Source organism: Orycteropus afer, unplaced genomic scaffold, assembly GCF_000298275.1.
Source record: "Orycteropus afer afer isolate SDZICR_OR568_19922 unplaced genomic scaffold, OryAfe1.0 scaffold00142, whole genome shotgun sequence".
NCBI classification, from domain to species: Eukaryota; Metazoa; Chordata; class Mammalia; order Tubulidentata; family Orycteropodidae; genus Orycteropus; species Orycteropus afer.
The window spans coordinates 2555558-2567542 of record NW_006921729.1 but is presented as its reverse complement, the minus strand read 5'-3'; the positions used below and the strand labels follow the sequence as shown (position 1 = coordinate 2567542).

Here is an 11985-nt window from a genome sequence, read left to right as displayed (position 1 = left end):
TCATGCTTGGTAGGGTGGAGGGTCGACGAAAGAGGGGAAGGCCTTCAACGAGATGGATTGACACGGTGGCTGTGATGATGGGCTCAAGTATAGCAGGGACCATGGAGCTGGCGTGGAATCGGGCAGTGTTTCGTTCTGCTGTGCATGGGGTTGCTATGAGTTGGAAATGACTTGATGGCACCTAACAACAACAACATAGAGATCCTGAATATTTTACATATAGTGGCTAGGATGGAAACCACCAGTTTCCTCCAATATCAACTCTCTTAATCCTTAATAACAGAATTTTAGCTGTGTATATACATGACTGTCCAGCTGCTGTATTATGTCACCCAGTCACCTTTGTAGGTAGGCATGTCTGTGTCTGACCTAGGCATGGTCTTTTCAATTGCCTCAATGCGTGCGAAAGCTGGACAATGAAAAAGGAAGACAAAAGAATTGATGCATTTGAAGTGTGGTATTGGTGAAGAATATTCAATATACTGTTGACTGCCAGAAAAATGAACAAATAAGTCTTAGGAGAAATACAACACTGATGGTCCTTAGAACTGAGGATGGTGAGACTGTGGCTTGCTTACTTTGGACACGTCATCAGGAAAGACCAATTGCTAGAAAAGGATATCATCTCCCCAACAAGGAAAACCGTCAGTAAGACGGATTGACACAAGAGCCACAACAATGGACTCAAAGACACTAATGATCATGAAGATGATTCAGGACCTGACACTGCTTTGATCTGTTATACATGTGTCAGAGCTGACTGGATGGAAACTAACCACCACCACCACCACCACCACCCATCTGATCTGGAAGCGATCACAACAGAAAGTCCTAGAGAGAATGGGAGTCAAATGTGGAACAAAACTCAATAACAAAGACAGACTTACTGGTCTGATAGAGACTGGTGGAACCCCTGAGACTATGGCCTTTAGGTGCCCTTCAAGCCTGGAACTGAAGTCATTTCCCTGGCTCAGCTTTCAGTCAAGCAACTGACAGGCCTTTAAGGTGAAAAATAACACTAGAGGGGTATGCACTCCTTAGAACAATTGGCCACCTATGATCAAAAGAGTAGCTTTTGCCTAGGAATAAAGCTCAGAAGGCAGGAAAGGATAGGAAAGCAGGAAGAATGGAAATGGGAAATAACAGGGAAGAAGCGGGAAGAGTGCTGTTACATTGTGGGGATTGCAATCAATGTCATGAAACAAAATGTGTACAAATCGTTGAATGGGAAACCAATTTGCTCTGTAAACTTTCACTCAAATAAAGGTTAAAAACAATAAAAAGTGAAACAACACATGAATATGACTAATTTTCAGCAATATTGTATGGAACCATGGCCAAGACTAGTTCAATGAAGGAGGCATTTACCTCTTTTATTCTCCTCTATTGTTGGCCTGGAATGTGGACATAATCGTTGGTGCCCTGGTAACCATCTGGGACCATGAGGCAACCTTGAGGATGGAATCCACACATTGAGAAAGATAAGAGCCTGAGATTCTGATGACCCATGGAGCTGCTACTCCAGACCTGGATATCCCACGACTGTTCTATGAGAAAGGAACATACCTCTTCAATGCTGAAGCCATTGTTGTTTTGGATTTTTAAATTATATGCAGCTCAATATTCTGTTAACTGATAAAGTGGGTTCCAAACAGATATGGAATTGTAGTGAATTTCATTTTTCCTAATCTGCCATTTCATAGAAGAAAAGTTTCCTGGAGATCCTTTGAAAGAATGTCTCATACTTTTTCATCAGTTTGTGTCTTCAAAGGGTCACAATTATACCTTTATTGAGATTTATTGCCTTTAATTTCTAGGATTTTCTCCCAATTATTGAAAAAGTCTGTCAAATAAAGTATAAAATAATCTGAGTTAGCCTCTGAGGTGGAGCAGAGGTCCAGCAACAGGCTCCAAGGGCAGAGACTCAGATTTCATGGGCGAGGTGGTGGTACTTCATTACACACATTTTCGTTGGACGTCAACATAGAGTGAACAGACACGACCTCAGGGACGGGTGGCTTTGCTGAAGGATAGCTGTCAATTAGTTTGATTGTGTAGGCAGAGCTCTAAGTAAGTGCTGACATTAAGTTTATTACTAAACACAGTAACCTTATGAATAGCCAAAGTTTAAGGATGAGAAATAATCTAATAGACTGAAAAAGCTTCTTAAATGAGAAGCAGATTTTACTAATTGGATTTTTCTTCCTCTTAATTTTGTTTGATTCCTTAGAGTGTCAAGGCATTTTCCTGGCTTAGGGGAACAGTTTGGACAACCTTGTTGTTGTTATGTGCCGTCGAGTCGGCCCTGACTCATAGTGACCCCTCCTTGGGTTTCCGAGGCAGTATCACTACGGAAGTAGGATTGCCCAACTTTCCTTCCGAGGAGTGGCTTAGAGAAACATATTTCATTAGCATCGGCGATGGCGACAGGTAGACCAGGAAGCATTTAAAATTAAAATGCTTAAATTTACTTACTTGTCAGGTTTATCAGTACTCTTTGTTGCAAACAATCTTTTTCTTTTCAGACCTACAATTTGGGGTGTCTTTTGGCTTAGCAATTCATACTCCCCCAGATGTAATTTTATTTGAAAAAGTATTTGTCTGTTTTTCCTTGCTACCATTATAGACAAATAAGAAAATTTAAACAAATAAAAACAACACAAAACAACAGAGCAAAACCACTGCCAATTCCACCTATCTAAAGACAACCATTTTTAACCCCTTGGCGTGTACCTTTTCATACCCATTTCTCTACTGTGTGGTGTATATGTTTATGAATTTTAACCATAAAGACAGAAGAAATTTTAATAAATATCAGAGCAGTAATTAATGAAAAAGAAAACAAAAGTCAGTGGACTTGATTAATACAGTCAAAGGAATGTTCTTTAAAAAAAAATAGGCAAATCTTTGTTGGGGAAAAAAGAAACCACTCCCCACTAATGAACAATAATAAATAATAAAAAACAACAATAATAATAAACACCTGAGACATAACTAGACAGATGGAGATTAAAAACCTAAGAGAATATAATATTTGTAGTTATGTTAAAAAAGCTTTGGTGGCACAGTGGTTAAAGTACTTGGCTGCTAATGAAGGGTTGGAGGTTCAAACCACCAGTCACTCCACAGGAGAAAAGACCCTGTGATCTGCTCTCATAAAGATTACAGCCTAGGAAACCTTAAGGGACAGCTCTATTTCATCCTATATGGTCGCTATGAGTAGGAATCAACAGCACATAACAATTATGTACAAATGCTACCAAAAAGCTTCTGAAAACAGAAGTGACTGATGCTTAGTGACTGGTGGGTATATGTGGAAGAAGTCTACAGACAAAGAAAAATCCACCTCATTTAACCCTCTTGCCTTTGGCTCAAAATCAAGATTTCTCTCTTGATCAAGGTCATAGGTGGCCCCGGGGAAGTGGGTGATGCCACTGGTCTGGAGGCCAAGGACTGGGAATCATTCAGCCACATTGAGCAGATTGTTCCTGTGGAAGTAGATGAACCTTAGGATGCTATTTAAAGCTCACACTGTATTACATTGACAGGTATCTTCCACCCCCTAAAAAGAATCAAATTCTTCATTAGCAATGAAATTACAGACCAAACTTCTGAATCGTTCGCAGCCTTTTTTTTTATTCCAAACATGTATTTTTGTAAACCTGGCATTTCCCAAACAGTGCAAGTGAGTTAGAAGTGACTGAATAGACTCTAATACACGTGAAGTCATGGGGAGACACATTCCTCCACCAAAATTCCTCATGGGAAATGTACATGGATGCATCAGTCAAATTCAGGAAGTGAAAACAGCGTGGGTGCCCTGCCATGCAATTAATCACTCTTAAAGCTTTTAAACTCACTCTGCCAGTCAAACCGTGCACATTAAGTTTTGAAAAATCTTAGCAAAGTCTGAAATACAGATCATTGTGCTACAAAGCATTGCACTATGTACGAAACTTGCTTATTATCCCCTCATATGTTGAAAATCAGAAGACATTCTAGACAGTTCATTTTGCTCCTACTGGCTCTGTATCATCCCTTCAGCCATTCTTTGTTTCAGAAAATATTTTCCTGTGAATACTGTTACTCTACATATCAAAACAAAACGTTGTCTGAAACTCTGCATACTTGGAGCATTTCTGAAAAAAACCACACTTGCTTTCTGCCTTTTCTCTGATAAGGGCCATTCCCCTCAAATAACAATCATTTGTAGCACCTTTAAATTTTGGGAAGGGTTTGAACCAGGCGTATATTTCATCTGCTTCCCTTTTCACTCCTCATGTAATTCATATTTTAGTGCCTTCACCTGGCCATAATGCTGCACCCAAAAGGAAAAGTAGTAGAATAACCTTTCTTAAAAAATCACCATGCTAGGGTTCAACAGGTGGCAATGATGTACAAACATCATTTAGGAGATCTACCGTTCTTCTTCCACACTGAAAACAGGTCCCAGATGGTCCAGGAGTGGTAGGGATATTTTGTTTGTTTTTAACCTCTTTGCCTTTGGATCAAAGACCACAGAATACACATGATTTGGTAAAGACAGAGTTCCTAGTGAGTTTCTACAAAGGTCATCCAACTTCTGAATACCCCTGGTGACAGTGACAGGTATCCTGAAGAACTGCCTGATGAAGCTTTCAGTGACTTTGGTGGCAAGTGACTCTGGTATGTGCTTGTCATCACATGAAAGCAAATGGACCCAGCGCACTCCTCCTAGTGTTCCCTTGATTCTAGATCCTCAAGGCATCTTCTTTGTAAAGAAGTGGATCCACTTCGTAGATATTCCAAATTGTCTTGAGTCCCATGTAAATTGAGCATAAGGGGATCATTTTTTTTAAAATTATTTTTTTAAAAAAGGGCATTACTTTGCCCCATTTCTACAAAGGTCTTTATCATATTTAAAGAGCATCTTGTTTCTTCTGACAGCTGGTTAAAACTTTGTTGAATACACAACTAAAAGCAGACTGCAACAATGCTGCCTATGGATTTACTTACATGATTTCTCAGTGAACCCATGGAAGCAGGAAGGGTGAAAATTGGAATATACTGTGGATCTTACTAGAATATTCTGGAGAAGCAACACAGACACACCAACCCATTGGTATTACTCTGTCTGCTTCCCCTGAGAGTCTACTGAGAGCTTCTGAACTAGGATGAAGCTGGTGGAACTGCCCAAGGTGAGAGAGCTCTAACAATGTGCTTGACCATCCTTTTTCCATCACTGCACTGAACAGTTAACTCCAGGTCCCTGTAGCCTCACTTGCTACTCAGCATAATAAGACAAGTAGAGGCACCATCTTTCTAACAAACAGTTTCCTGGGATGGCCACCAGTATTTGTTCTGGGTGATGCCAAGTATGGTTTTCCTAAACACTGCCTTAGGAATTCTTAGTAACCACGAGTACACAAATACTCTGCGAGTGTACCATTCAGAACTCAGCTAAAGCAAATGGCCCTAGCTTGAAATTGCCCACAGTACCAACCACTCTTCCTGAAATAAGGCTTTCCCCTCTGGTTGGCAGAACTGTGGGCCTGCCAATCAGCTTTCTACACTCTCACCAAGGCATCTACACACTCTGCAAGAGGCTGGTTAGTGGCTATAAATGCATTTAGTCAAGGTTCCTGATGGGGTTGTCCTGGGCCTACTGCCTAAGGATCCTAAACAATTTATTGAAGGAAAACATGACATGATTAACCAGAGTCCATCAAATGAAAGCTGTAAAGGGCAAGTCATAATGGAATCCACACACTACATTCTATTTCAGGAGGGCTTGCTAATCTAACTCCCAAAGATCCTCGCCATTCAAAACTATGGAGCACAGGCCTATGCTGAAGCACGTGACATTGACATGCATCTGACTGACTTGACAGCAACTGCTTTTTGTTTGTCACCCCAAGGCAAAGTGTGCCTGTGGTGTTCTCTGGGGGAACTTCTAGCACCCAACACAGTACCTGACACACAGCAGGGGCCCCAAACCACTTTCCTTATTGCTTTTGATGAAACTCATAAGCAAAATCTGAGTGAGAATTGCTTTCTTTGTCTGACTCTTTCTTGGCGTGACCTCAGTGCCTCCACCCCTCAGTAAGAAGCAATATCCCTGATTCTATTCTGGGACCAGCCTGGTTTGTGCCATTGTTAATCTACCTTTTGTTGTCTATTCCTATGCTCACCAGAGAGGGAAGCATGATACATTCATTACCTTCCTACATCAAAGTCAACCACATCGCAAGAAACTAAAAGGCACCCAATGCTCCATACCAGGTCCCACATCTGCCCAGCACCCTCATAATTTTGCCAAAACATTAGATGTATTTGCAAGGAGTAGCCAAATATATGTATAGATAACCCGTCTTTGCCAAAGCTGAGTTCTGAGTTTTTCTACAATGTTCTCAGACTCCCATCCGATTAGCTTCTGGGAAATAAGGCCCGATCAGAATGATCCTTGGTCTTAGTTCTTATTTTATTCCTGTTTGATGTCATCTGCTTGTACCTGGGGCTCCAGTAGGCTGTAATGAGCAGTGAATGGCTCTTTTAGGCTCACAGATCCATGCTTTCCCTCTTAGTAGACGGCCATCCAGCAGTGGCCACAGAAGCTGTAGCTGCTGCTCATTATTGAGTGTTAACCACAGGCAAGATACCGTGCTGAGCACGCCACATCTGTCATCTCATTACACTTTTAGAAAATCCTCCTGCACTCAAACAGTGCAGCACAGTGCATCTGATAATAACCACTGTCAAACAGAGCTGGGATACTGAAATGCACAACATGGCATCCACCCTTCCACCCTTGCAGGGGTTATCGGGGGACATCAGTGCTCTGCCCAGACTCCTTGGGATCACTCTATATTGGGTGATGGGGGTGCACTTGGGCCCTCCTTTAGAGGCCTGCTCCTGGGCTGCTGGAGCCGTTTTGCTAGCAAGAACTAAGAGCAGAGAGTTTACATGGCCCCAAGTGCAGAAATCCCAAAGTCCAGCTCCTTTTTCTTAGGTTGTCACAACTCTGAGGCATAACTTACACTCCAGAGCTCCCCTGTGGGATCTGACTGAAGCCACTCTCCACAGGATTTCCCTGAGATTGTACCCTTGCCTGGCTTCCTCCCTCCCTTCCTTATTCTGCTTCTCTCACTCCCTCAGAGCACTTCCCTCATAAATCAATTACATGCAAATCCCTGTCTTTGGGTCTTGGGAACCCTACCTCAGATACTTTTATTTTTTAAATAAGGTTAAATGGTCATCTCTGGGAAGGGATCTGCAATTACCATTAGCTGGGAGAGCAAGACTGACAGGGGAAATGGACACCTCTCAACTCCAATGAAAGAACCCCGGTGGCACAGAGTTAAGTGGCAGGCTGCTAACTGAAGGGTCCGATCCCACCCAGTGGTTCCGTGAGAGAAAGTCCTAGCAATCTGCTTCCTTAAAGATCACAGCCTAGGAAACGCTATGGGGCAGTTCTGTTCTGTCACATGGGGTTGCTATGATTTGAAACAGACTCAGCTCCTGACAACAACCTCAAATTACCATGAAAAGGCAACGCCTCACAGCATTCAGCACAAATCTTCACTTGGTTGGCACTGATTCAGTCCTTGTGGCCTGTGGACTCTGAAGCACAACATCCAGGGGAAAATGCCATTCTGAGGTTTACCAGATGACCAAGTGGCATTGCTCCAAGCTTTCATGTGTGAATCTGAGTGAAGGACGGTGAGATATCTGCTGTGTAAAGGTGATGCACAGCAGACATGGTGCTAGGAATCAGATTTTTCCATCCAAATTCCTGCTGGGTATCTTCCAATGCAAGGTACATGCAAAAAACCACTTATAATTCATTAGTACATTACTTCAACAAACATGACTTCAGGCAACGACGATGTGAACTGTCTTAGGGGTCTTGCCACAGTTTATACGCAGCACTGGCAGCTTGGTGCATTTGTTACATGAGGTTTCTTCATCTTATTTTATCAGCAAGTCTTTTTAACAGCAAGTTCCAAAGTACAATAAGGTTTCTATCCTTTAAAATTTGTATGCAGGTACATGTATTTCTAAGATTTCAGGCCAGGTATCAGTGCTTGAGTGAATTATATAACTATTTAATAGAAATAATAAAACATCGATACAAATATAAAGACATAATCAGTATAAAAGGCTTATATTTATAAAAATACTTTAGGTAACAGTTTTCCCCTGAGGGTTGACCACGCATGTTGCATCCATAAATATTGCTCGGCTCTGTAGCTTGCTTTCCAAAGTTCAGAGTTCTTCTCTGAAAAGAAGTGGTAGTGGCTCCAGTCACGTGACCTGGCCTAAGTGGCTGCCTCGGGCTGGCACCGGGGCTTGATATAATGAGGAAGAGGACAGCATCAGTGGGGCCTCCGAAAAATCTGGAGAAGATTCTTTCTTCCAAATATGGAAGATACAAAGGTCAAGGACGACAGGCAAATGATCGGGTGATGTGACTGGTGTGGCAGCTCACTGGTTTTTCTGGACCCAGTCCCAACTGTCTTCATTCTCCTTCCGGTTCTTCTCAGCTTCGATAATTTCTTTGTACCTTCGGCGAAAGAAGCCCATCTGAAAGGTAGAAAGAGGAGAAGTCAGGCTTGTAATGCTGGGGGATCAGCCATTTTGATTCCATGGCAGCTGGCCTGTGCATAGAAAACAAAAAACCCAACCAGTTACTGTTAAGTTGATTCCAACTCATGGTGACCCCTTATGTGTCACAGCAGTACTGTGTTCCATTAGGTTTTCAATGTCTGATTTTTTTAGAATTAGATTGCCAAGCCTTTCTTCTGAGGTGCCTCTGGCTGGACTTGAACTTCTAACCTTTCAGTTAGCAGCCAAGTGTGTTAACTGTTTGCACCACCCAGGTACTCCTGACATGTGCATAGACATGACCTATAATCACAGTCCTGGAATGGCTTGGCAAATTCAGATTAGACTGTTTTAGATAACACATTGGAAAGAGAAGCATTATGTAGGGCTCGTTTTCAAAATGCTTGGGCTTATTGCAGGCTGCCTTATGATAAGATGTTTGCTTCTTGTGAAATGCTTCTGGTATAGTGTTTCCCAAACTGTGTGCTGAGGAACCCTAGTTATTGAGAGTTATTCATAGGTGTTTGTGAGTGAAAATGTTTCAAGGTCAAATAAGTTTGGGAAGTGCTGTATGCTTTTCTTTTTAGAAATTCATAATGTACAGTAGAACAGTAAAGGATCTGGTAACTACGACACGATGAATCCCAAGGACCTGATATTTTCCAAGCTTATTCAACTTTCGATATGCTTATTAATATCTCCGGAGATATTGGCCATCCATAGAAGTTGGTAAATACTGCTCTAACATAATAGGCTTGTGGAAGATTCTGCAAGTCCTCATTCTTTCTTTTTCACTTTATTACTTTTATTACAATAAACCCTATGGAGCGCCTACTTCACACCACATACTATTACAAGAGCTTTTTCTTTTTCTTGAAATAATATTTTATTGTGTTTTCAGTGCAGGTTTACACAGCAGTTTAGGTTCCCATTCAACAGTTTCTACACAAATTGTCCAGTGACCCTCATTCGTGTCGCTGCCGGGTGGATCTCCTTCCCCTTGGACCTGTGGGATGCATGCTGTCTGCACACCACAGTCACCAGTGTGTGCTCTCATGCAACTGTCATTTACTCCTGACCTAGTTTCCTTTACCTTAGCTCTGAAAAGACCCTCCCCTCTCATGTGGCATTTGGCCTTAGGGCTTTTTACATATGGTAAGATGAGGTTCTAGTTTTTCTCAACAGTTATCATAGGCACTCCAGTCAAACATTTAATTTGTAGCCCAAAGCTTACTCTCCCTCCCATGCTCAGGGACACTTGGCCTCTCTTGTCCTTTGCTTACCAGCACTAGTGCCCTCTGTCTCTGAGCCAGACATCCCTCCTTGCACTGCCCTTGGACATGACTGACTGGAGCGGGTGTACAATTATCCCAGCTCCCTCTCTCCCCCCGTGTTGATAGCTGTGAGGGGCATGTTCTAGCAGAGTTTCCCAGTGGCACCTGTCCTCATTGGGAACCAGCCTGATAACATGGCCCTCATTCGCTTCTTTCTTTTCCTGACCTCACTTTACTGCATCCTCCTCCTGTTTCCTGAGACCATTTCCCAATAACCAGCTTGCACCCAAATGCTTGCTACAATTCTCTTACAAAGGGAAATTCACCATATGGTCCTACAATGTCATTGGCTTACAGCTCCTATAGTTATAATTGAGAGCCCTCAAGATTAGCAATTTTCTCAGTCTACTGACAACAGTGAACGCACATTTAAAACATGCCGTAAACAACGTATCAAGTGAACACAGCTCTATGGGCACATCTAACTTCTTCTTTCTTGCCTGTGGATTCATCCTCATGCATCTTCACTATGAGCCAAGCATCCAGGGAAGCATCCACCAGCAATCACCCTAATGATTATGAGTGCTCCAAAAGAGGGAGAGGCAGGCGGATGGGTCAAGATTTGTCTTGCTGCCAGCACCATCTTCCGATCCCCTAAAAGGGGGCTTATTGGTCTACCTAAGATCAGAGGTGCCAAGAGAGCTGCCAGGAAAGAATTAGGTAAGCATCTCCCCCCACCTTGCCAAAGAAATTCTGAATGTTCATTTCAAGTGGTGTGAACAAGGTGGTGCAGTTTGAATGCATGGGAAGGGGCAGACACCTTCTTAAGTGAACAAGGCAAAGGTCTTCTGTTTTGAGCTTCAATCCTCAAAGGCGGTTTTGCAAATAGACATCGAGTTACCAGTGTTTCTAGCCATGTAAATTTCTTCCCAGCATCAGACCACATCCATCAGAACCCCACTTCCACAGCCGACTCCCCACACATATACTCTTCTTTCTGCAAACACCCATCACCTTGTCCCTTCTGCAAGGGATGTGGGAAGGGAAAATGTTCTTGGCAGTAAGAAAAAGGTGGTTGTCATCCCCACAAAGCACATCTACATAAGGCCATGAAAGCAGACCAAGCAGCATAGGCTTGAAATATCATTATTTAAAGACAAAGATGTGGCTAACCAGGCAAACATGTCATGTACTCCAAGCACCCTTTCAAAAAGGTAGACTATAAAATTGTGTACATCCTTTGATTACAATTCTGTGACCTCCAACCCATACCTCCATTAACCAACAAGTATATGGGAGAAAAAGGACTAGAGGGAAATATTACAACAAAACATCAACAGTGGTTATAACATTAACAGCTGTGGAATTATGTTTTTTCCCCCCTCTATTTTCACATTTTTGAAAATGCAGTTAGAATATTTTTTTAATAATGAAACAGGAAAAAAAAAAACTATTAAAAAAGCAATGTTTAAATATTTAGAAAGGTTTACATTCATCTGGCAGATTCATCTGTGATTTCTTAGGAGACCATATCTGACAAGATGAAAGTGAACATTTACCAGACACGTTTGCCAAGTGCTGTGCAGAGCCCCACACAGCAGTATCTCATTTGTTCTTATAACCCTCTATGCAGAAGGTACTAGTATGACCACCTCTACTTTACACACAAGGAAACTATGTCCCAAAGATTTGCTGAAATCACAAAGCAGGTCAGTGGTGCCGACTCTGTACCAGTCTTTCCACACAAGTGACAATGGGGCATCTCATGGAACTTTGACATTTCCTGTCTAGAACTATCTACTCAACAAACAAACAAACAAACAAACAGATAATTAACCTAAACACATACCTTTAGCAAGAAGTATCAGACAACTGGTCTACCTCATTGCCTGAGCACACAGGGTCGACAGGGGCATGGAAGAAAAGTTGCCACCCTTTCACATTCCATTTATCAGAATCGCTGGGTAAATTCCCCATTTGTTAAAGCTCATCCCTACCATGAACACAGGGTGATAAAGATTAAGTTTCCAAATAAACATAAACATCCATATAACAAAACATTTCTTGCTATCTGGTTAAAGAAATTAGCACTGGTGAGGGATGACCTGGATATCAGAAACCTGGGTTC

The 11985-nt window shown here is 42.1% G+C and overlaps 1 protein-coding gene across 1 annotated transcript in view; it reads right to left on the bottom strand.

Moving 5' to 3' along the window:
- Positions 1-8463: 8463 nt before the first annotated feature.
- Positions 8464-11985, bottom strand: part of ITGA9 (integrin subunit alpha 9) — a gene marked incomplete at its 5' end in the record, with an annotated part of 538072 nt that continues 534550 nt past the window's right edge. Inside the window, one exon of the mRNA XM_007945751.1 lies at positions 8464-8562. Within this exon, the coding sequence (XP_007943942.1) occupies positions 8464-8562 (99 nt within the window). The remainder of the gene's footprint in view (positions 8563-11985) is intronic.